At 46.3% G+C, this 25,612-nt stretch overlaps 1 protein-coding gene across 10 annotated transcripts in view; it reads right to left on the reverse strand.

Annotated features, from left to right (window-relative positions):
* Positions 1 to 25,612, reverse strand: part of FHOD3 (formin homology 2 domain containing 3) — a 492,898-nt gene that overhangs the window by 407,786 nt on the left and 59,500 nt on the right. For all 10 annotated transcript variants that reach the window (XM_067699289.1, XM_067699291.1, XM_067699286.1 and 7 more), the window contains exons 2-3: positions 24,410 to 24,516; positions 10,589 to 10,653 (exon numbers count right to left, since the gene is read on the reverse strand). In XM_067699289.1, the coding sequence (XP_067555390.1) occupies positions 10,589 to 10,653; positions 24,410 to 24,516 (172 nt within the window). The remainder of the gene's footprint in view (positions 1 to 10,588; positions 10,654 to 24,409; positions 24,517 to 25,612) is intronic.

The following is a 25,612-nucleotide window of genomic DNA, read 5'->3' on the forward strand; positions in this document are numbered from 1 at the left end:
CTCCAGCTTCACACAAGACCTCACAGAACTGACAGTCCTCCTGGAAACACTCTTTAAATGACATTCTACCCACTTTCACAGCTTTGTTACTTTCTATTTACTTTCACATTCTATTTACTGCCTTTTATTCTTCTTTCTGAGAAAATACCAAAGAAATTCATTTCTGAAGCAAACGAATTAAACTTAAATACACGTCAGTTTCTCAGTCTTCTCAGTGGCTCTTTTGGGTTCCTGGACCCAATTCCAACGTGTGTGTGTGTGTGTGTGTGTGTGTGTGTGTGTGTGTGCGCCCCACACCAGCAAGCAATCCTCAGCCCACCAGCTGGGTGTCCTACAATTCACCTCAACGCTGACACTATCTACCTGGGCTCAGTAGTCGTCCTACAAGTGGTCCCACAAGACTGCCCCCACCCCACTTCAGAGGCCAATCCCAGGTCCAGGTTGTCACCCATGCTTCTGATCAACCAGCAATAGATCAGAGGTTTCAATGAACCACTCCTTGGGTTTGATTAATTTGCTAGAGCAGCTCACAGAACTTAGAGAAACATTTTACTCACCAGGTCACCAGTTCATTAGAGAAGGATGTAACTCAGGAACAGCCACATGGAAAAGATGCACAGGGCAAAGGAAAGAGGAAGGGCAAGGATCTTCCATGCCCTCTTCTCGCCTGCCACTCTCCCTGAATCTCCATGGGTTCACCAACCCAGAAGTTCTCTGAACCCATCCTTTTGGGGTTTTTAATGGAGGCTTCATTATATGGTCATGACTGATTAGATCATTGCCCACTGGTGATTCATTCAACCTCCAGCCCCTCTTATCTCCCCAAAGGTCAGGAGGTAAATCGGAAAGTTCCAACCCTCTAATCACATGGTTGGCTCCACTGGCAACCAGCCCCCATCCCTAGATGGGGGTCCAAAAGTCACCTTGTTAATATAACAAAAAACATCTTTGTTGCTCTCATCACTTAGGAAATCCCAAGGGCTTCAGGAGCTCCGTGCCAGAAACAGGATGAAGACCAAATACACATTTCTTAATACAAACCACAGTATCACAAGAGGCTTTATTTACTCAACAAATAATTTGAGGTCAGCTTCTGTAGGCTGGACACAAAACAGTTCACCTTCAATACTCAAGAGGTAGCTTCTACCCGACACAGAATCCCTACCTCATAGATCTTCCCAGATCAGAACCAGATCTCCAAACCAGGAACAGGAAGACTCATGGCTTCCAGCCCAGAGCCCTTCTGTTCCTTTTGGGCAGCTCCTAAAGCCAGAGGCAACGATTTCCAGGGACTTCCCAACACGAAGCCCAAAACGAGAGGCCGTGTGTCCAGTGGGTCAGGATGTAGCCTGGAAGGGACCCAGAAGCTCCAACTCCATCTCCAGGAGTCGGCAGCCCAGCTCAGAAGAAGGGATTTTTAACTGCATTACTAAACGTGGTCAGCTCTTGAAGGGTGAGATCCATTTCTCTTGGCTGTTTGCTTTTCCCTAAGACAATCTGCGAAGCACACGGGAACTCAACTGCAAGACCGTCCTTTGAAGCCTGGGGAAACTTCACTTAGGGAAAATGTTACCTTAGATGTTTCGGCAGCCTTTCTCAGACTTTTCAAACCAGAAAGTTGCATTGGTATCTGCAATCACATATCTAGAAAAGGGCTAAAGACTATATAAAATGGCCTAAAAAGAGAAGCAGCAGGCCAGGGCAAAGACCACCAGTCAGGGAATCGAGAGCGTCAAGCCTTACTCCCTGCACCTCCCAAGCACGTGGCCTTGAGAAAATGCCCACCTGTCTCAGCCCCTCCCGAGGCTCAGGAGGGCTAGTGAGGGTCCGTGAAACGTGGGTGAGAAAGGAAAAGCTGCAACGGTGTCATTCAGTGAACGTGGTTCCCATGACCTTTTTTAAATGGCTGAGATAAACAATTTACAGTTTAGGGTTAGGGTTAGTTCTTCTCAAACTAATCATCTCTGTAGCATTTTACAACTTTTGAAATACTGGTAGCTGCATTATCTAATTTTAAGACTGTTATTAAGTGGACCATTGAATCTAAAGTGGAGGCTTTCTAAAAGACTAGGAAATGACTAAAGTGTTCAATGCACACCTAGCACTATACTTCGTCCCACAAAGATTCCCCTACATCCTTGTAAAGTACACCCCCTTCCTGCCCACACCATCACAGTGCAGTTACTAGGATACAGATACATCATATCACCTCTGGGTATAATTAACAACAGAATTTGTTCTTTTCAGTGATGCTAACAAGATTTCAGTTATACTAACCTTACTTTTCTCCTTTGCCATTTTGTCGCTATTACTCTATTATGTGAACTGGAGACCAACAGCACTTTAACAAATTCTCCAACACCTTTTTTTCTCCTTTGAATTAAATCTTCAACTGGCTGCATGTTTTGCTGAACTACTAATGCTTTCCATGTGTTTTTTTCCAAGTTAAAATACTTCCCATTAGGTATTTCTAACACAACAGAAATTGGTAAAATGCCCAAAGAATCCGCCTCCCCAAAAATCTGTTTTCTCCAAGTCTCTCGGAAAGACCTGAAAAGTACATGAGTGTACACCCAATCCCTGGAGAATCTCCATGTAGCAGGACACTTGCAAGCCATCCATCTTACTTTTCAGCTCCCAAGCCCTCTGGATATCAATGTCTCTAGTAATGAGACAAAGCATTTGTTTCCTGACATACACTTTTATTGATCCATAGTAAGAACGAGTCTGTCTCTTCACGGGGATCGGCACAAGCGAAGGGAGCCAGGAACAAGAGTTTGCATTGCACCCCACATGCGGGGCAGACCTGTGAGTGGAAAGCATTATAGGAAAGACACTCTTTTTAAAATAATTAATTAATTAATTAATTTTGGGCTATGTTGGGTCTTCATTGCTGCACGCGGGCTTCCTCTAGTTGCGGCGAGTGGGGCTATTCTTCCTTGTGGTGTGTGAGCTTCTCATCGCGGTGGCTTCTCTTGTTGCAGAGCATGGGCTCTAGGCACGTGGGTTTCAGAAGCTGTGGCACGTGGGCTCAGTAGTTGTGGCTCGCGGGCTCTAGAGCGCAGGTTCAGTAGTTGCGGCTCACCGGCTTAGTTGCTCCGCAGCATTTGGGATCTTCCCAGACCAGGGATCGAAACGTGTCCCCTGCATTGGTAGGCAGATTCTTAACCACTGTACCACCAGGGAAGTCCCAGGACACTCCTGAAGAAATCGAAAGCACGGTGGCTTCTTTACCAGGGGTTGTTTTCTAGAACTAAGGTTCTGCTGGACAGCAACTTTGGAGTCTAACTGGCAGCACATGGTTTAAACTTGTCTTATAACATCTGCTACAGGTGTCTCCACCAATACGACTACATTCTCCAGTGTCAATTTTTTTGTTGGCTAGAATTTCACTAGCACAATGCAGAGCAAAGACAATGATAATGGTTCCAAGGCAACATTCAAATTCTATCATTCAACATCTAGAGATCCTTAGAGAGGAGAGGTAACAAAGTCCTATAGGGGCAATGAATAAATCATTTAAGTAAGGTAAAAATCTTGGGTCGGGGTGGAGAGAACAAACACAAAATAAACCTGCCAAAAGGGACCCTGATACACCTGCTTTTCTTGCCTGTGCAACTCACATTTGCTCGTGTCCATATTCCCTTTCTTGATGCCTCTTAATTTCCATAGCTGACCTGAGTTTCCAGCTGTACCTGGAAGGTTCTCGTGCTCTCTCATACGTTTGTGTCTCCTTTTCTTTATTCACCCCCATATTTATGTTTACCTGCATGTCTGCAGATGGTAGAGCAATTCTTCAAATTCATTCTCTAGCTGTTTTTAAATTTCTGGCAACAAATCCTTCCTGATCTATCTATCTACTCTATAGCATTTGTGACAGATATGTTGTTTGACAAGCTAGTGGTATGTTTCACATCCTTCCCATATCCTTTCTTCTGTTTTTGTCGGGGAGGGGGCACATCTGTCAATCACCGTTTGACTGCAAGGCACCTTAGAGGAGCCACCCTACACACAGAGTGGGGAGAGGCTGACAAGCCGACCTCCCCCAGCCCAGACCCAACGGCCTTCTAGACACATGGACATCCTGTGGGGTCTGTCATCTGGGAGCTGAGACAGATTAATAGGAAGCAGATGATAAGAAGTGTTTAATCTGATTAATCCAGAGAGCTTGTTTTTACCTAGAGTGCAGAACTCTGGGCAAAAATGGGTCACAGACTTGCTGGGGTATAAAAGGGAGGAGGTTTTAAAAAACAATACAGGCACCAGTCTCCTTCTGCAAAGGGAGACTCAGGATTTCAAACCCAGGCCCGTCTTGTGCCAAGACCACCGCCAGCCACTCAGGGCTCCGCAGAAAGGCAGGAGGAATGGGAGTGGGCTCCAGGGTTTATGGAGAATCACTGGATCCCTACAGCAAAGGACAGAAAACAGGAAATGTGACCCACTGCACCTAAACCCACTAGCGAAGAGTTTGGTCAGGACACTGTGAGTTTGGCCACTGTGACATCCACAAACAGGGCAGGAGGGAACCCCACCCCTAACCCAAGGCTGCAGAGGCAGGACAAGAACAGAACCGGCCTCCTGTGGGATGCGGGACACAGTCGGCAAGAAGCCCAGGTCCAAGACCTAGAGTCAGAGGAAGACGGGCAGGGGGCCCAAGAGGGGAAGGAATGACTCTAGAGGTGTCTCCTGCTCAGAGAACAGACTGTTCTACTCTGTTCCTGCAGATACCCAGTGGGCAGTGGGGGCCCTGCCACCTCGGGCAACGGTGCCAGCAGCACCTGTGCGGGCCTCCACCCCAGCACCCAGACAGGCTGGTCACCCAAGCTAATGCGTGTCACTGCACAGGCCACGGTGCCTCTGCATCCACGGTGCCAGGGGCTCCTCTTCTTCATTAGCTAATACAGAAGCACCACCCGGGTGCTACTAGGCCCAAGAGCATCCAAAAGGCATTCTGATGTTAGCAGAAGGCCTAGTTTTCATGGGAGCCCCAAAGAGTCCACATCAAGAAGCAGTAAGGACCACATGGGAATCCAGGTGACACTCAGCAACCCGCCTGAGGGGTGAGGGTAACATGGGAAAAGGTAGCTGGAGGGGAGCCTCCCTGCAGGGCCTGGAGGGCCCAGCTCACACTGAGCAGAGAGGGAAAGACAGTGAGTCAGAAAGCTCGGCAAGGTGGAGAGGACGGAGGAGCCCTGCTCGTATTCACAGGCATAAGAAGAAAGGCAGAACCTGAGAAAGGGACTGGGGAACAAGGTGGGTTGATGGCAGGGCTCAGGGATCACGGCTCCATTCCCCACCCTCTGCATGCAGAAGCCCAGGGCCCTTTACACCATACCTAGAGGGGGTTCAGACACTGGACAGAACCTGTACCTCACCAGGAGCCCCTGAGCTGCTGTCTGCACCACACACACTCACACACTACCTCCATCACCGCCAGTGAAAGCCGGCACTGAGACAGGGTCCTTCCCCATTAGACGCCACATAGCCTCAGGATCCTTCTCAACACTGTGCCCAGGGAGCCACCTTCTCTACATTGGCTGGCACATGAGCTGAATCCCCACAGTCACTCTTGTACTAGAAGGTTCTTGAAGAAATGCTCCACTGTTTGTCTTTCGGCTCCTTGCAGTGACAGAGTAGTGCAAAGCACACAGCTGCATGACTTTGCCTGCGAGAGGAAAATGCTTTGCAAATGATATATTGATGCCTCGCTCTGTTGATGTTTCTGTTGCTGGAAGATGACTACATTTCTGATCAGTGGATGAAGCAGTCTTCTCCTACGTGGTTTTCTTGGCTTAAAAAATACCTTTATCCCTGTGATTTGACCTTTAATGAGAGACGAGACTCATCTCGTGGAGAGCTTAATCCCTTCGGCCACCTTGCCAGCTTCTGCCGAGCTCACCTCTATCTTACGGGCAGACCTCATCATCTCAGAGGTTTGGGGGAAATGCCTCTAAAAAGTCTAAAGACGCTTTGCACTGGGCTGTTCTTCCTGACTACGAGCACCAATGACACTTGGGAATCCTCAGCCAATTTTTTATCCTTTTGTTTAACTCAATGCTGGATGCTTAAAAGTGCCAGGGCTTCCCTGGTGGCGCAGTGGTTGAGAGTACGCCTGCCGATTTAGGGGACGCGGGTTCGTGCCCCAGTCCAGGAAGATCCCACATGCCGCGGAGCGGCTGGGCCCGTGAGCCATGGCCACTGGGCCTGCGCGTCCGGAGCCTGTGCTCCGCAACGGGGGAGGCCACAGCAGTGAGAGGCCCGTGTACTGCAGAAAAATTAAAAAAAAAAGTGCCAGCATTATGAGTCCCAGAGGATCAATCAACAGGGTTCATTTTCTTGATGAGAAGACAGGGTTTGCTTCAGACAACTGAAGCACAGAGGTTTTAAGCCGAACAAAATGCCTTTGAAGTCAGCTGGTAGAAAACACTCAGATATTAACTTTAGGATTCTAATGACTTCAAACCTTATTTTTTTTTTAAATTCTCAATTCCATTCCTTACTCCACAATTCTTCCACTCCTTTTCTCTTCATTATGAGACTTAGTCATCAGAGCCAGTTGGCCCTCTGAACATTTTTCTGGTGTCTGGCAACAGGATCACTTGCTAGGACCAAAAAATTTATTTTCTCTAGCTAACCTCATTAAATGCAGACTTCACATACCGGTCATAGATTTTTTTATTTATATCTGTTAAGTTCATGCCCACAATATGACCATTGTTTTTTTGAGGGGCTGAAGCTAGATTAAGAAGGCAAGGTATGCACTGTTTGCTACCTTATGTTACATCAAGTGGTCATACTAGAGACTTCCCTGGTGACGCAGTGGTGAAGAATCCGCCTGCCAATGCAGGGGACACGGGTTCGATCCCTGGTCCGGGAAGATTCCACATGCTGCGGAGCAACTAAGCCCATGTGCCACAACTACTGAGCCTGCGCTCTAGAGGCCGCGAACCACAACTACTGAGCCCGTATGCCACAACTACTGAAGCCTGTGCGCCCTAGAGCCCAGGTGCCGCAACCACTGAGCCCGAGTGCTGCAACTACTGAAGTCCGCGTACCTAGAGCCCGTGCTCCACAACAAGAGAAGCCACCGCAATGAGAAGCCTGCGCACCGCAACAAAGAGTAGCCCCCACTCGCTGCAACTAGAGAAAGCCCGCGTGCAGCAACAAAGACCCAACACAGCCAAAAAATTTTTTAAAAAAGAAAAAAAATCAGGTTTAAAAAAAAAAAGTAGTCATACTAAAAATGTGCAAAGTAATACAGTGGAGAGGAGCACAGAGGTACAAAAAGCTTGAGGCCTCTCTCGGTACCAAAATCTCATTCCAGCTTCCTACTATCAGCAAAGACCTGTCTCGGCTGCTTGCGGGGACCATCAAAGCAGTGCCCCGTGGCCTTCATTTCTCATGAGGTTTGCCTGGTTGCTCACCACGAAGGCTCCACTCCACTCTCATCCTAATGGGTACAGAGGTCCAAAGGTAACACTGGAGAATTCCAAAGGCATGTCTCCTCCAATTCATCCACATGCTGTCCTGGATTCTAAACATTCTATACTTAATTAAAACAGGGACAAAGGAGAAGAGAATATAGGGTGAAGAAAACATTATTTTGGAGAAATTTACTTGACAGCATTTTAAGCCCATGAGCCTAAGGTGATCCTGGATCCTTCCGGTCCAATCGTGCAGTGGGAAGGTAGGTCTTTGGGGGAGCTGCGTATAGTGCTAGGCCTAAGACAGCAGTCACTGTCCCATGCCTATAATCACTCAATCATTTCTTAGATGGTGAAGAGGGGAAATACCTTGAAAGGAAACAAGGACCCAACCAACTGATGTGAAAAAGGTTTTCTCCCCCGTCATGCTTTCCTTTGCCATTTCAACTGAAGATTGTTCCCGGTTTGGTTTTTTTTTAATCCCAAAGAAATCTCATCTAATATTGCCATTTGGAACGGGAAAGAATATGTCACAATGGGGGCTGGTACATCACACATACGATGCATACATTCCTTTGTCTACACATAAACCAAAGGGTAATATTTAATGCTATTATAATAAATCTATTCCAGATCTTGCCAATAACAGGAAGTGGAAGGGGAAAGAGGGTTTTTTAATACAAAGGAAGAACTTTGCCTTCTTGGGCATTGATGTTAATTCACACAGTCAAATCCTCTCATCCAACACACTCAGGCCTGAACTAATTAATGGTGAAAACTGATTAAAGCAGAAATCTTTTAAAAATGACACATACACACCTTAAGACTTTAACTTGCAGCCATGGTGACTGACCGTCCTGTTTCTCTGGGATGAGACACAGTTGGTTGCCAGGCACACAGCACAGGAGATGCACCCTCACATCATTTGGGGCATGACCTTTCTTTGAATAAAGGTCTAATGGGACTCCCCGTGGACCTTCCTTCATGAACCACTCACATAATATAGTCTATGATTCCCAATCTCAGTGTCTTAGAACTTACAAAGACTAGAATCCTTCTGGATTTTTACAACATTCCCCCACCTTCCGTAGTTATCACAACCCACTCATGTTGACAGAAATGCTTTTGTAGTAACTAATTTTGAATCTTTTCCAATATACTCACAGCAGTGACTTTGTATACCTGTACTTAATCAGTTTATAAAACGTTCACATCCCATTTCATTAAATTACATAATTCCAATAGTAAGTGCACCTGGCATAAGCAGGTTTGAGAACAAACACGCTGATCCCGTCAGCACCCAGTTTAACCCTTCAAATAGGAAGACCTGGGCGTCCTGAGAGACAGTGGGCTGGACTGGCTGCTGGGGCTCAGGTGCCATGGAGATGAGATGTGTGTTTACATGCATGACATGGGACTACAGAACAATACACCAGTTAATGCGGTGAGTCAATAATGTGGAAGCTGGTTAGAAAAACCCTGTACTTCAAACATTTTAAGTGTATACTGCCAAAGAATGAATTTTGTTAAAAGGTAGTGAGCTCATTAGGATTTTGATCTAGCCAGTTTGAGCGTAAATCTGCTTTCCACAGCCTTACTGTTCCTGGGAAACACCAATTCATACTCATGTCCCAAATCTCAGCTGGTTATCAGCTATATTTCAACCAATATTCAGTATTGGTTGTATTCAGCACATGGTATGTGCCTGGATTCGTCCCAGATCCAGGATGAGGGTCAGAAGGGAATTCATCCAAAGTCATACGTCACAGGCTTTTTCTTCAGGCAGACATGATTTATACACATAAAATCATTTGAAAAATATAAAGCAAGTAACAAAGAAAGCATATTTTGGTGCATATTTTAAGGTCACTCAGTGCTACAGGCAGTTGAGGAGCAGGGTCAGTAATGAAGGTCCTACAGATCTCGTTTTGTCTCCAACGAGATCACGAACCCTCCTGACACCCTGACCCTCCAGCCCCTGAGGTTTACGTGTCGGCTACACAATTACTCGCCAACCACAGAGTAAGACAAACACTGTCCCTCGGGACACCTGCAGCCTCACCCACTTCACACCAAATGAAGTAAAATTACACAGCTTCCCCTCCACATCCAGCTGTTCCCTCATCCCATCCCTGGGTCTCCAACAGGAAAGCAGGGAGAAAGAAGAGGAGCCAGAAACGATTCCCTCCACTCCACCCATGCATGCCACACTCCAGGTGTAGACTGGGCCTCGACAGGATGATTGATGCTCTGCTAATTACAGGCCTGAATTAAGACCACAACATGTATTAAATAAACACAAAATGACTCAGATATGGAAAACTTCTATGCATAAAATGAAATTTAGTTCCTTTCTTTTTCCTTTTTATATTACATACTTGCCTCAACTTGGCCCAATGCCAGGAGGACACCTTCCCATGGAGACTGTCTACTTAGCATAAATTACCACTTTTGTTACCATTCAGCCCACGTGTATAATGGAGAAAGCAATGGGTCCCGGAAAATCAATGGCTGCAGGAATGGGCGTCAGTGGGGTTTCCCGAGTGACCGCAGGCAAGCCATCTGAACCACAAATACGTCCGCTCAACACCGTATTGCTCTGCATCCACGTGTGCCCTGTCCTGCACTGACCTGAGGCTTCCCTTCGATCTCCTGAGACCACAGCCTGGAGCTTCAGGCCCCACTTCCCCACAGGGAGCTGCAGAGAGCCACCAGAAGGCACGTAAAGGTCACTTCAGATTGGGATTGACATGTATACACTGATGTGTATAAAATGGGTGACTCATAAGAACCTGCTGTATAAAAAAATAAATTTAAAAAAAAAAAAGGTCACTTCAACTGGCTGGAGGTTCACACTGGCACAGCCCCAGGAAGAAGCCCATCTCTCCCAGCATTGCCAAAAAAGAACCTCATCACGGATGTGTCTGTCTTACCTCGAGCTCTGTTCACAAACCAAACAGCAAAGGCAGCCAGAATGAGACAGGGTTTCCAAACCTTGCCAGAAACAGCTTCCCTCAAATCTCTAACAATATATGACAGGGGCTAACCCCAGCATAGATAGCAAAATGGTGACTATTGCATTTCATTCCCGTAAGTGGCATTAATCATCACGTTTAATCACTGAGGGCAGATGACAAGCATCCCCTCCGGCAGATGTCACTCACCGATGCAGGCGTGGACCCTCACGGACAGCTGTGTCCTTAGGATGATGCTGTGCTTCTTGCCCCGCCTAACGGAGACAGGAGACAAAACATACATGGGCATCAGAGGAGTCAACAAGGTGACCCTACCTGCTGTCAATCAACTTGACGGTTCGCTTCGGACACCCACACCTGGTAGAGGCTCTCGATAAGCAGGAACCTACACAGAACAACAATGTATCCTGAAATGCTGTGACGTCACAGGGCTTTACGGGAAATAAAACAATGAAGTCTGACTCTGTTGGACTGGCACACACATTTCACTGCCAAACCCGGTCCACTCCACAGAGTTCCGTGTACTCATGCCTGACCATGTTGGGAAATTTTTAAAATCTGTGCCCATGAAGTGAAATCCCTGGAATGTAACAGCACAAATCTGCTTGATCATTCCCATGGCTATTTTTACATGTTTTTGCATATCGGGAAAGGACACACATAGTGGGGTAATCAGAAAGAGCTGTTTTGCTGTGTATCGATTCAAGACATGGCTTTTCCCTGAAGACAGGAGTCAGCAAAGGGGGCGTGTAGGCTATTTGTCAGCAGAATGTCAAGGTACACCGCACCTTGTCTCATCTTTGCTTCCTTTCACTTCATTTCTTATAAAGGAAGGAAAAGGATGGCCCCCTCCCCAGTTCTCCTCCCATGAGGGCTCAGCCCGCTTTCACAGAGAAGGACCGAAGCCCAGAGCAGATGAAAGAAGATAAATGGGGAGAACATGAGTCCTGGCTACCTAGGGTAGCAAAGGCTTTGAGGTTGGAAGAAAGGGGGAAGCCAGTGGACAAAGGTAAAATGGAGCCAGGAACCAGTACAGGAGCGGGTAACCAGCTCAGTGGCTGAGTTCCCTCCCCATCAGGGCTTCATGTATACCAGTCTCGCAGTATTTTCCCACTTCCTGGTTTTGTGGTTGTGCTGGAGCAGAAGAGGACAGAAATCTCACCAGGGCACACTTAATATTGTGATATGAAGTCACAGGAATTATATTATAGTACTGAAACAATCATATTTTTTATTCTTGAGACCAAATAAGGGGAAAGTATGGTTTAAAAAAATTTTTTTTGATTCTTTTAAAGGAGAAAAGAAAACCACTTGCATGGTCCTACAAAAACATGCAGCAGCCTGCAACCCGGCAGCTCCTCGTGGGCAGAGAATCTGCATTCACAGTGCCTTCAAATGCAGCCAAGACCCTCCTTTTTAGTTAAACTATGTGCAAGGTACTAGCCTCGAGTTTACACAAATACACAACACTCGACCCATCTTCAGAAGACAAGTTTGAGATTCCTATAAACACAGACTTCTTCAAAACTTTCTTCCTCACACAGAAAAAATCTTTTTCTCTCTTGACAGTCCTTTACAGGTGAGCTTTCCCATTTGGTATTTTTCTTGCTTCTAGTTGTGGCCTCCTCTTTTCTGTCTAGAGAAGTTCCTTTAGCATTTGTTGTAAAGCTGGTTTGGTGGCCCTGAATTCTTTTAGCTTTTGCTTGTCTGTAATGCTTTTGACTTCTCCATCAAATCTGAATGAGAACCCTGCTGGGTAGAGTATTCTTAGTTGTAGGTGTTTCCCTCTCATCACTTTAAATACATTGTGCCACTCCCTTCTGGCCTGCAGAGTTTCTGCTGAAAAGTAAGCTGATAACCTTATGGGGATTCCCTTGTGTGTTATTTGTTGCTTTTCCCTTGTTGCTTTCAACATTTTCTCCTTACCTTTAATTTTTGTCAATTTGATTATTATGTGTCTCAGCATGTTCCTCCTTGGGTTAATCCTATATGGGAATCTCTGTGCCTCCAGGAATTGGGTTACTGTTTCCTTTCTCATGTTAGGGAAGTTTTCAGCTATTATCTCTTCAAATATTTTCTCAGGCCCTTTGTCTCTCTCTTCTCCTTCTGGGACCCCTATAATGTGAATGTTGGTGCAGTTGATGTTGTCCCAGAGGTCTCTTAAACTGTCCTCATCTCTTTTCATTCTTTATTCTGTTCTGTGGCAGTGACTTCCACCACTCTGTCTTCCAGCTCAATGATTCGTTCTTCTGCCTCATTTATTCTTTTTTTTGGGGGGGGTCTCATTTATTCTGCTATTGATTCCTTCTAGTGTACTTTTCATTTCAGTTATTGTATTCTTCAACTCTATTTGGTTGTTCTTTATATTTTCTGACTCTTTGTTAAAATCTTCTTGTAACTTCTCGCTCTGTGCATCCGTTCTCTTCCCGAGTTCTTGGATCATCTTTACGATCATTACTCTGAACTCTTCCTCAGGTACATTGCCTATCTCCACTTCACTTAGTTGTTCTTCTGGGGTTTTATCTTGTTCCTTCATCTGGAACATATTCCTTTGCCATCTCATTTTGATTAAATTTCTCTAGACAGTCCTGATGTTGACATTCCTTCAATTCTTGTGATCATACTAGGAAGAAAGTTCCCATTAGTGCACTGAACTGAGCTGCTGAACAGCCTTTTGTGTGAATTCCCAGGAAAGGTATTCTGGGGTGGGGGCAGCAGCCACCAGGCTTGCAGCCTCACCCAGTGTTGAGCCAGGGGCTCAGCTGGGAGCAGAAACCAGTGAACCCCTGATGACGGCCAGACCCTATTAGAAACAGCAAACCCAAAGTTCTTTAATCTGGAAGATTTTTTTTAACTCATGTTATCAGCAGTTATGAATCAAAAATAAATACCAAATGGACAGTAGACAAAATACATGCTTTAGATGCCCAGAGGGGAAGAAGCACGGGATGGCAGGAGAAAATATTTCAGAATTCCTCAAAAGTTCTAGAGAAGTTCACAAGGGCCCATTGTTAGCCCCCACTTTTATCTTCAAACAACCGCAAAGTTGCATTTTGAGGAAGTGCTTCAGTTTTCCCACAGAATTCTCCAGTCCCACAGGACTGGAGACTGACCAGTCCCACAAGGACTGGTCACAAGGGATCCAGGCACCTGCATAAGAACTAGGACAGTGTTTCTGAGGAAGCCATCAGCACACCACTCTGGAGGTATCATCTTTTCTGCATTTTTCAATGTTTGTACATTGAGAAATCAGGCAATCAGACTGGTTAAGTTAAACTCTAATAGAATTTAGGAGCGCATAGAACAAAAAAGGGCTATTTTTAAGTAGTTTTATCACTTATAATTCCTCTGCTTCAATATATTCACCTCCTTCCCTGCCTGCCCCTGTACACAAAATCCTACAATGAAAGAAACCTGAGTGGAATTGGGGACCAAAGGCTGTGGAAGTCCCTCAACAGGGAATGAGGGTCCAAAGCCCAGGAGTCCCTGGCAAAGGAGGGGGCCTTCCAAAGCAGAGACCAGGGAGTGGTGAGTGCAGCCAGGTCCACAGAAGTTGTCCTTCATCTCCCCCTGCAGCCCCTACTTTCTCTCATCTTTGACGCAGGTACCACTGTTGTGCCCACTTTGCAGATGCGGGAAGCAAAGCTTGTAGTAATGACGTAACCTGCATAAAGTCACATAGCTGATGGAAACAGACCAGGGCTGAGAGCAGAGTGTCTGACTCCACCGTCACCCGCACCATCCTGCCTTTTGCTGTGTAAGTGCCTCGCTATATCACCTTCTCCAGCACTTTCTAAGCATAAAAAGTGTCCCAGGTTTTTTAAAGAACTGATTTGACCTCAATACTAAAATCTAGCAAAAAAGGACACAAAAAATTAAGATGAAAATATCTAAGAAAATATTAGCAAACCAAAATAACAAATATGTGAATTTAATAAAATAGGACCAAATAAGGTTTATTCTAAGAATTCAAGAATTACAAGATGTCCATGTTTTATTTATCTATATCAAACATCAATGTATAGACGACACCCGTCGTAAGGTCCTTTAAATTTGATAGCTTCCCTCCCTCCACCACAATATTTTGTAATTGGGTAATGCTGATTGTTATGTATTTCTTCTATATATGCCATCTTGCTGCTAATATGGATTCTAAAAATCATTTGGCTTATTCTCTTGGCTTCTTTCAGGGAAATAATCATTTCATACATCTTAAAATAATCACTTTAACCCCACTTTTCTAGTAAATATGCCCTTGTCTTCTGTTTCCTGGCTAAAACTTTCAGAGGAAAATTAAATAATCATGGATATACTTTCCCCTGCCCCCAGTGGGATACTATGTCAGTCTGGGTTCAGAAAATAATAATCGTAATAGTTGTTAACATTTATGGAATGCTTATCGTGTGCCAGATGAGGTTCTAAGTACTTTCTACAGATTTAGTCTTCAGAAAACGCCTATGAAGTAGGTAATATTATTGCCATTTTTAAAGTAAGGAAATTGAGGCCCAGAAGAGTTATGCGACGTAGCTGAAGTCACACGGAAAGTGACAGAGCTCGGACCCAACCCAGGCAGTCTGACCCCAGAGCCCGTACGCCTAGCACCTCCCTGAAGCTGCCTCCCACATGGGTGTTCCTTCATCCATTCCCTCATTCCACACATGTTCACTGGTGACTAGTGCGTGCTGGACTCTATGTTCGATCCACAAAGGATCGTCTGCCTCAAGACAGCAATGCAGAAATCCTGCCTGCTAGCCTGCCGGGCAGATTTTGGACTGAAGACTGCAACATCAATTCTCACCTCAATTTCCAGCCTGCTGGCCCACTCTACAGATTTCAGACTTGCCAGCCCCCAAAACGGTGTGAGCCAGTTACTGGAAGTAAGTCTCTCTAGACAGCCTAGCTGGATTAGATAGATTAAACTAGATTAGACTAGATGGATAAGACATATCTTATTGGTTGTATTTCTCTGAAGAACCCTAATACAAACATTGATTATTTGCCTTCATGGAGCGTCCACGTTCTAAAACTGAAACCAGTGGGAGGCTGTCAGTGTGTGTTCACCATAAGCACTTTAATGGTCCTTTTCTCCCCGATATTGGCTTGCTGTATCAGCAGCCTCTCCTTCCAAGTCGGCCTGTTTGCAGCAGAGTGAAATGGGGGTGCATCAGTTACTAGAATCTGGTGACCCAGAGGCAAAGGCAGTTTAGTTTGACCTAAAGCTCCCCACGGAGATCCAGATCCCATTCCTATCAGCACAGCCACTGCCAGAAAAGTAGCAGAGGCCTCAGAGACTAGCCACAGCCAACCGGCTGCCCATACCCAAGGTCAATGCTACCCAAGTGATGAGAGGACTAAAATAGAAGCTTAGTTCAAGGAGACTCCAGCCGAGGCACACATGCCAGGGACTTGATGGCACTATCGCTGAAGGAACTTCCTGCAACTTCCCGGTTTCTCAGAACACCTGAGCTTCTCCTACAATAATGTCTATGGCCTTGGGAAAAAGATCTGGTGTAACCAAATACCACAGAACCAAGCCTGTTGGTTCTGAACCCGTGTGTTTCAGTCCTGTCCCTGTCTCTCAAGAAAATATTTTTATAAAAATAACATACAAAGTCTTCGTAATGTAAGAACAAGTGCTTACATTATTTTATTGAGTGGCATGGAGCCAAAGGCTTGAAGACTTTTTCGTGCAATCAACAGCAGAATCGATGCCCCCAAATATTCCTCCACTCAAATTAGAACTAAACTATGATTTCAGTCAACAGTAGAAAACATACGTTGGACAATGCAGCACAAGCAGAGACTAGGGCCCCCCAGCAGCTGCCCCAGGATAAGCTTCCTCTTAGTAAGCTCTGAAACTGTGAGACTCAGCCCATGCTCTGCCTGAGGAATGAAGAGGATTTGGACCAGTCATCAGCTAGTAAAAGGAGAGTACTAGTGAAGATTAATTTGCTCAGAAGCTCGAAGTCCAAGAGAGCTGGTTGCCACTACATTCGCCTCCAGATGCATTCTGGTCTCCCTTAGGAGATGGTAGTGGTGAAAAGCTAAACTCTGAAGCCATCTATGTGATCCTGGACAAGTTACTTAGCCTCTGTGAGTCTCAGCTTCCTTGTCTGCAACATAGGATAATATTGTGCTTGTGGTGTCATATCTAAGAAACAAAGACTTACTCCTGTTTTCTTCTAAGAGTTTTACAGTTTTAGCTTTTCCCCCTCAGGTCTCTCCTAGTGGGAATGAAGTCTCTGTTCAACCCATTCACAACTCGCAGCTCCTATGCAATCCCGCTGTCTCTCCTCCTCAGCCCCACATTCTCCCCTTGACCTATCTCCACCTGCCTCCACCCCACTACTCTTCTGCTTCCTCTCTCCCCAAGGACACCACAAATCTCCTCCTTACTACACCCCTGGCCTTGCCTGGGTACTGTCACAACGTGATTTCTCCATGGCATAGTGTTCTTAACTGCCCCTTCTTTGAAATTTTCTCCTTGCTGAGGCAGACATTGCCAGTTACCCACCGATATGCTTTTCCCCCTTCTGTCTTATAAAGAGAAGCTGATTTTGTTTGGGGTGACAGTGTACCCACCTAAAACTATATTTTCCAGTCTCCCCGGCTACTAAGAGTGGCCACATGACACAGTTCTCTTCAGTGAACTGCAGATGGAAATTGCTGGTGGAGGTTCTGGAAAAACTCTCTAAAAGGGGCAGACCCAGCTGGCACCAACATCTGTTCTTCACTCTTCCCATCTAAGGCAGGGACCTCATACCCTTAGTAATAAAGGTAGAGGGTTGGCTGGACACAAGCCCAAAATTCATGGTATAATCATGGACCTAAGTTCTGGGCAATGGCATGTGACTGAAAGCTATGTGCACACAGAATGGACATTCACCCCCTATGTCCACTTCCTTCTTCCTGGCAGCTGGGATGCAGATGAGAAGGGAAAAGGTAAAGCCATCACTCTGGACACAGAGATGGAATGCTCATTTTCAGGACGGTATGGCTGCTCCACCAGTCCAAGGAAAGTTGTCTATATTTCGACTCTTACACAACAAAGAAATTTTTACCTTTATATTTAAACTCCACAATTTGGAATCTATCGGTTACATCAGAGAAAACTATACCCTAACCAACACATGACTTCCTGCCCTGATGAGATGCTGGAGGGAGAGCAGCCATACTGTAACTATGATGAAGCATGAGAGATGAAAGCTACGTCATCAGGCTGGCGGAGTAGAAAGGTAAAAGGAGGCTGGGTTCCTACGAGCATCTTGTAATCAACATATTGTCTTCAAAACGGCCTAATTATCTACCTCTTTTTTTAAACAGACTTCATTTTTTCAGAGAAGTTTTAGGTTTTCAACTCCCTTCCTCCAAGGGGTCACCTCCAGTCTTTCTGGTCCTTGATGTTTCTCACCTGAGTGCCAGGCCAATCTTTCTCACCTGGTCACCTTGCACCTTGAGCGTGGCTTGACATAACCTCAGAATAACATGTATAAACCTCTTCTCCCCCCCCCCAAACTGCCCCCGTAACCTCACTACTTCTCTAAGTAGTCCACCGTCCACACACTATCCACCTAATGGCATGTGTCCATTTTATCCTCCTGTTTGTCTCTGCTCAACTAGTATCACATCTCCAGATTCCCCTAATGGTCCAGGCCCCAGTCCACCCGCCTTCCTCAGCCACCAGGTTCAGACCCATTAGGTCACTCCCTTCCCCCATCACAGTGGGCCACACCGACTGCAGCCTCCCTGTTCAAGGTTCTGTCCCCTCACCCCGCCCTCCCTGTTACTGGAGGAGTTCTGTGAGGGCTCCTTCTTTGCAGGCCAGTCCTCTTCTGACTCCTACCCATACCATAGAGCCAAGCACCCACGTGGGCTCCACCACTCCTACTTGACTCCATCTTTGTCCTGTCATACAATCTGGCATTTGAAGGAACTTAGAGCCATGCCAATTCCACTGTCCACTCAGCACGGAAGCTCATCTGTCTTGTCCGGGCATTCCTAAGCGGCTTTCCCCCAGGGTATTTGAAGGCACTGGCCTAGCACTGACCCGGAGCAGGTGTGCAGGGGCCTCTGGGCTGCTCCGCTAAGCTCAGCACTGAACCACCCCCCTGCCCCACAGGGCACCTTTTGTCTGAAAAGGGCCAGTTCTCTCATCCACCAGGACCGGAGCAGGGCTTGGTGGTCGGCAGTGTTAGCCTCGCACTGAGAAGACGGGAGACCCTTAATCCTTCGATGATTTGCCAAAAGAGCCTCAGACAACAACACACCTGCGCTCTAAGCTGCAGATCATCACTCACGAGGAAAAGTGGGGGGAGACCCTTCCCTGCGTCCCATCCACACCCTAACCAGAATCTCTCTTTTGCCCAGGTTTTTTGTTTGTTGTTCAGTTTGGTTCTCTGAGTTCAGCTGGTTTTTAGATTTAGGTTTAAAATGTATTTTAGGGGCTTCCCTGGTGGCGCAGTGGTTGAGAGTCCGCCTGCCGATGCAGGGGACACGGGTTCGTGCCCCGGTCTGGGAAGATCCCACATGTCGCAGAGCGGCTGGGCCCGTGAGCCATGGCTGCTGAGCCTGTGTGTCCGGAGCCTGTGCTCCACAACGGGAGAGGCCACAACAGTGAGAGGCCCGCGTACCACAAAAAAAAAATAAAATAAAATAAAGGTGTGATTCCTAAATGCCCCAAAATGTAAAAAAAAAAAAAAAAAAAAAATGTATTTTAGGTGATTTCCCATCCTACCAGGTCCAGATGCAGAGGAAACCGGACAGAGATGTGACTGGATGAGGTTAACTATTGTATCAGACAGTAAGAAGGGAAAACGACTTCTTACTCCTTCAAACTTGACATCTGGAATGTAGAGAACTCTTCTGAGAATCTGATGAAAGGCGCTGAAACCCCTCTCCACCCCAAAACCCTGCATATCCACAAACTGCAGAAATCTCAGGGGTTCTTGCCCCCCGACACACACACATGGATCCTCGGCGCTCATGAGCTGCAGGCTGAGAAGTTAGGTGTCTAAGAATCAAACCAGAGCTCTCCCCAAACCCTTTCGTCCCTCCAAGCACATCCACTGCAAGGCTGGCGGGGTCGGCGCCCACCTGCCCCTGCGAATGGGCTTCCTCACAGCCCTTCCCACGTCCAGGCTTCACATCCTTCGTCTCTGAGCCACAAGCCTCCCACTGTGGCTCCACCCACCCCACTCCACAGGTTTTCATCTGACTTTCCCCACCTCTACCTAACACAGTGGGGACAGGAATGGGTGTGGCGGGATGAGGAAGATCAGAGATAAGCACTATCTCAGCGCTGACTCTCTAGTGCAGGCCCGAGGGGAGTCAAGCCGAGGAAAAGGTGAGCGCCCTGAGGTACTCCAGGTCAGGAGCACCTGGGGATGCGTACACCCCGTCCAACAACCACACTGGTCCTCACAGCATCCCTGAAGGCCCGTGCTTCTCAGGCCCACTCTGAGCTCTACCACACCTCAACCTACTGTCCTTGCTACCTTTGCAAAGCCCCACTCTGTCACCTTCAGAGCTAACCTCTAACCCCACTTCTCTGTGACAGTTCCCTGTGCTCCGGCTTCCTTTCAGAGGCAGTGAGGGTGGGACTAAGCAGAAAGGTCGGGGGTGGGGGGTTGGGGAGGTAGAATCTGGCCCAGCTCTGCCCTGTGGGTAAGTCTCCAACCTTGGTTTTCTCAACTAAAGCAATGAGATCTCCCAGTGATGGACCTGCACAGACCCCATCCCAGGTCTAAAATCTGGTGATTCCCATTTCAGCGTATCATCTCAAATTCTGACCGTAATTATAGTAAGGGCTACTAGTTTGGGGTTTGTATTACATGCTGGGAACCAGCTTAATGTTTTAGATGCATTTTACCTATTTACATTTAGATAAAATCATCACATTTGACCTTGCAACAACCCAAGGAGGCAGTATTATGATTATATTACCCCACTTACAAGGAAACTGAGGTATGGAGAGGTGAAGTAACATCCCCATGGCCACACAGCCATAAGACTAACTGCAAAGCCCATGTCCCTAACCACCGTGCAGCGCTGCTCTCTGCTACGCTCTGCTTGGGCAACAGAGACCCTGGTGGGATCCCTGCTCATACAAGGAGGGAAGTGGGCTTGGTTAATATTGTCCTCATTTTATAAATAAATTTTATAAACTCCCATCAGAGGTAAAGTGGCTTGCCCAATGTCCCACAACGGCAGGGTCGGGAATAATAACCCAGGGGCTTTGGCTTCCGCTGTACCCTGCTGTGCCTGCTAACTTCGCTGGCTTTGGAAGGCAATAAACAGACCTGGCCCTACTCTGCTAGCATAATAATTGCTTTGTCCTTCTACTTTTGAAGGTCTTTCTCCTCTTCTCCAACTAGCTATAGTCTGAGTGATCCTTCTAAACAAGGGGTAAGTTAAATTTTAGTCCGGCATAAAAGAGCAGCATATTGGACAAGAACAAAGAAACCAACTCCTCCACAAGGAAAACGGACTCAGAACACACTGTACCAACACCACCACCATCTCCATACAGCCTGCCACCCGTCTTCATGAGATGGCCACAACATGAGCAGGTATTTTCCTATAATTTACACCAAAACATCAAGAGAAAGAATGGTTTCATCTGCCCTTTTCATTCCTCGACAGGGCAATTCTTAACTAGGAAGAAATTATAATTTAACTCCCATTCGAGGGAGACATGAGTTCTCAAGCACACAGACTTCGCCAAGTGCCACGCTTCTAGGAGAGGACCTAGGAGGGACACTCAGTGCAAGTGACACTGCAGATGTGCCCAGACACCTGCCACCTGTGCAGGAAATCTCCATCGGCAGGCTGCTTCCAGCCAGCTCCCAGTAACTTGCCATGTGCCACCAGTGCTCAGTGCTGGTAAATGACCTGGGGATCGCTAGGGTGACCCGGCAATGCCGGACAGCACCATCCTGGCGTGTCTTCTGCAACCCAGGCCAGGGACGGGGGATCTCCCCACCAGAGATCAGTAGAGGTAGATTCTTCACATTCTTCCAGACACAGAAGAATATCACCCTGAGTACGTTCCAGAGGACAAAGGGTGGGTCCCACAAATGAAGACTATTTCAAAGTCTGGGGTGAGTTTGGGACACAGCAGTCAAATGTGCGGCTACCCGACATCGTCTGGGTCACCTTCCCCTGTTTGCAGTTTCCCACATCGTGAGTCCTGCCTTCTCATCTTGCCATAATTCGTTTCCCCAGCATCCCGTGCTGTTGGAAATGTGGTGCAGAAATGTGATCAAGGCTGCATCTGTCAGATGAACCCATGGCTGGCCAGGTGGTAGTTCAGAAGGGAGCAAAGTGAGAAGGAATGCCCCAGGATCCACTCCAGGGAGCTTGCAGTGGGCTCCCTGGCTCTTCACGAACGGCCGCAAAGGGACTTCCAGCATCTGGAAACTGGAGTTGACAGTGCAAGCTGTAGCGTCAGGGCCAGGTGACGGAGCAACCCTGCGGTGGGTGCTACTGCAGCTAGAGCCAGTGTGTCAGCCTGGAACTGAGGATGTCCTTGCAGGAACCAACCGTATGTCCCCAGCAGTACGTATGTACATCTTCAGGAGAACCTGAAATGCCATTTCCCAGAAGCTCCTGGGACGGAGGAGGATCACAGACTTGGGAACCAGTCACACCTGTGTTCAAACGTGGCTCCGCCATCTACCGGCTCTGCCTCCCTGGACGTGTGATTTAACTCCTGGCCCTCGGTAGTTTCAAATGAAAAATGGAGACGATAAAATCCAATTCCATGTTTGTGATATTAACAGAATGAACTATTAAACAAACATACTGTGAAATAAGGTGCCTAACACAGTGGGTGGCATAGCAGGTGCTCCACAAAGCTTCATTTTCTTCCACTCTTAACTCTTGATATTGTTATCTAATATATTAACACTTTTTTCCTAAGCTGCCATCTCCAAACCAGTCAAGTTTTGATAAGAAAGAAAAAATATCAAACAGGTCATGGTCTTCAAGCACAACACCACTAGAGACATTATTCAAATTGGCAGTGATCTACTCATAACACTCCTGGGATCTGTTTGATCAATGAGACATGAAGTCATCCCATTAGACTGTCATCCAGCCTGAATGCTGACATGTTAAATAAAAGGATGTCATTATCAAGTACTTTGTAAAAACTACAGCAATGGATTTCCTCAAATCTATCAGTCTTATAATGTCAATTTTTTAAATGATGATGAGTAGAATCTGATGTGACTTAATAATGATACGCTTCACGTGTGTACAGCCTCTGGCAGTTTCCAGGGTCTTCTGTGGCCCTTGGAACCACTCAGGAGACAGGAGGAGCATCCTCAGAGAACCTGCCTGGTTCCTACCAAGGACCCTGGTCTTGGTGCTCAAGTTCATGCCATTCAGGAATACATCCTGGGACCCTGCCATTCACCTGGCCACCAGTGCTCACTAAGTGCCTATAACATGCTGAGAAAACACTAGGCTGGATATTCAGACAGGCCCAGTTCTGACCTAGCAGAGTTTTAGTAGCAGAAAAGAGGGACAATTAAGGGAGAAAAGACCATAAGTTGTGATGGGTGTTAAAGCAGGGGAAACTCAGGAAGTCATCGGTACACACTGGTGTTAGGTAGGAAACAAACACTAAGAAGCTTCCCATTTTTCCTCCTTTTTTTGAGCCATTCATGAAAAATCAGCAGTCTCAGATAATATTCATCTGACTGTAATATATTTTTAAGTCAGGCAAGGTAGCTTCAAAACAAATTTTGGGGAGGTCCTTGGACACCGATGAAGATGGCTGGGCATTATTTGGAAAGGAACGGGGAGCCTCTGAAGGTGTCTAAGGAGGAAGGCGATAAAATCAGAGATAAACTTGGCTCTAGATGAATGAGGAATAGAAAGGGAGGTGGGGGGCCCCCATCCAAACAGTATTTCAGTAATCTAGTAAATATATAACAGTATCTTACAAATATTAATGTCTTGGTTTGGGCAAATTTGCCATGGTTATGTAATATGTTAACACTATGGGAAGCTGGGTAAAGTGTATTTGGGAAATATCAGTGCTTTATTTTCAACTCTTCTGGAAGTTAAAAATCATCTCAACGTGAAAAGTTTAAAAAATCTAGAAAAGGATAAAACAATTACTAGAAAAAATAATCTAATAAATAGGGGAATGGCTAAGTGTATGACAATATTCCTACCGTGGTTTTGCTTTCTGTACACATCTCCGATTTTTTATGTGGACTGCCTTATTCAGACTCACAGCAATCGGAAATATTAAGCAATCCTATATGTAAGCTAAAAGTAACTTGATGTTAATTAACATAATTAAGAATTATTTTCTCCACAGTGGTGAATTCAAAAGATGATACAGTAGAAAATGATCTGCAGAGGCATCTGCCAAGAAAACTTAATATCCAGTAATTTATCGTTAAAAACAATATATAAAACAGCTGTCAGGGCTTCCCTGGTGGCGCAGTGGTTGAGAGTCCGCCTGCCGATGCAGGGGACGCAGGTTCGTGCCCCGGTCTGGGAAGATCCCGCGTGCCGCGGAGCGGCTGGGCCCGTGAGCCATGGCCGCTGAGCCTGCACGTCCGGAGCCTGTGCTCCGCAACGGGAGAGGTCACAACAGTGAGAGGCCCGCATACCGCAAAAAAAAACAAAAAACAAAAAAAACAAAACAAACAAACAAAAAAAAACAGCTGTCAATCCACTAAAATTTGGAAAGTACTAATTTAAGTATATTTGGTTTAAAAAAAAAAAAAGACTATTAAATACCATGTGCTTAATTAAACTACACCAGAAATGTTCCTACTCCTGAGTAGCTTTATCAAGAAGAGCTACTCCAATTCAAAAGGGTCTGCAGTTACTACTGGTGAATCACTTGCATCTCCCTTCTTTCTGTGTGACTGTGAGTGAAGACAAGGTCAAAGCTATGGTGGTTTCTCCAAGATATTTTAAGGCCTCAATGAACCCCCATTTCGTGGAAAGTTGGGACCAGCTGGGAGGGACAGTTGTCGCTCTTACCCAGTGTCATCCTGGAAGCCTTCTAACTCGTCCCGTTGCTCGGCCAGGGTGGCCTCCAAGTCCAGGTAGGTGCCGTTGTGGGAGAGCTGCAGCGTGCAGTCATCTAGCTGCAAGAGAAAGAGTCTGTTATGCCCAGCCTGCTCCTGGGATGGGGATCTGTACAGGGAAATCACATCAGGTTGCCCTCATGTGTTTTTTAAAATCCAGCATTATTCTGAAATTTGGATCCTAACTGGAAGAAGTAGCATGTTCGTACAAATAGATTGGAAGCAAACCACAAAACAGGTAGAGAGAAATGGCACCTGCTAAGGGAGTGATATTGACAGGGCGCCCAATACGTGGGCAGGGGAGAGAAGTACCAGGCACTGGGCTAACGCCACTTTCCACGCTGAGGGGCCCAGGGGAAGCCATGGATTTGGGGAGTGGAGACCAAGATGCCGATGGGACCACTGATTGAGAGACACAGAGTTTAAAAGGCAAATCTGGTGGAGAAAACATGCTGTTTCCTTTGACTCAGCGAGAAGCCTACTTATTCAGAGTCTTTGGTCATAGCTGGGCCATTATAATTAATAGTCGCTCAATAAACATTTTTACAATTGAACAAAAAGAAACATTATCCGGGCTTCCCTGGTGGCGCAGTGGTTGAGAATCTGCCTGCTAATGCAGGGGACACGGGTTCGAGCCCTGGTCCGGGAAGATCCCACATGCCGCAGAGCAGCTAGGCCCATGAGCCACAACTACTGAGCCTGTGCTCCGCAACAAGAAAGGCCACAACAGTGAGAGGCCCGCGCACCGCGATGAAGAGTGGCCCCCGCTTGCCACAACTAGAGAAAGCCCTCGCGCAGAAACGAAGACCCAACACAGCCAAAAATAAATAAATTTATTAAAAAAAAAAAAAAAAGAAACATTATCCATCTGAATGATGATATATCCAAATTACAACACACCAAAGAGGACCTTAGGTCTCTTTGTTACTAGCCTCATTTTTCGAAAACTTATTTAACAAATCTTATATATTGTTAATTACATCCCATTCATAATTCTAAGCACTTTACATATGTTACATCATTTGATTCTCACACAAACTCTTCACTTCTTTTGGTGTCCCCATTTTACAATGAGGAAACTGAGGCACAGAGAGAGACTAAGTTACCTGCCCAATGTCACATCTGATAAATGGTGGAGCTGGGATTTGGATATAGG

This window comes from Pseudorca crassidens, chromosome 12 (genome assembly GCF_039906515.1).
Source record: "Pseudorca crassidens isolate mPseCra1 chromosome 12, mPseCra1.hap1, whole genome shotgun sequence".
Taxonomy (NCBI): Eukaryota; Metazoa; Chordata; class Mammalia; order Artiodactyla; family Delphinidae; genus Pseudorca; species Pseudorca crassidens.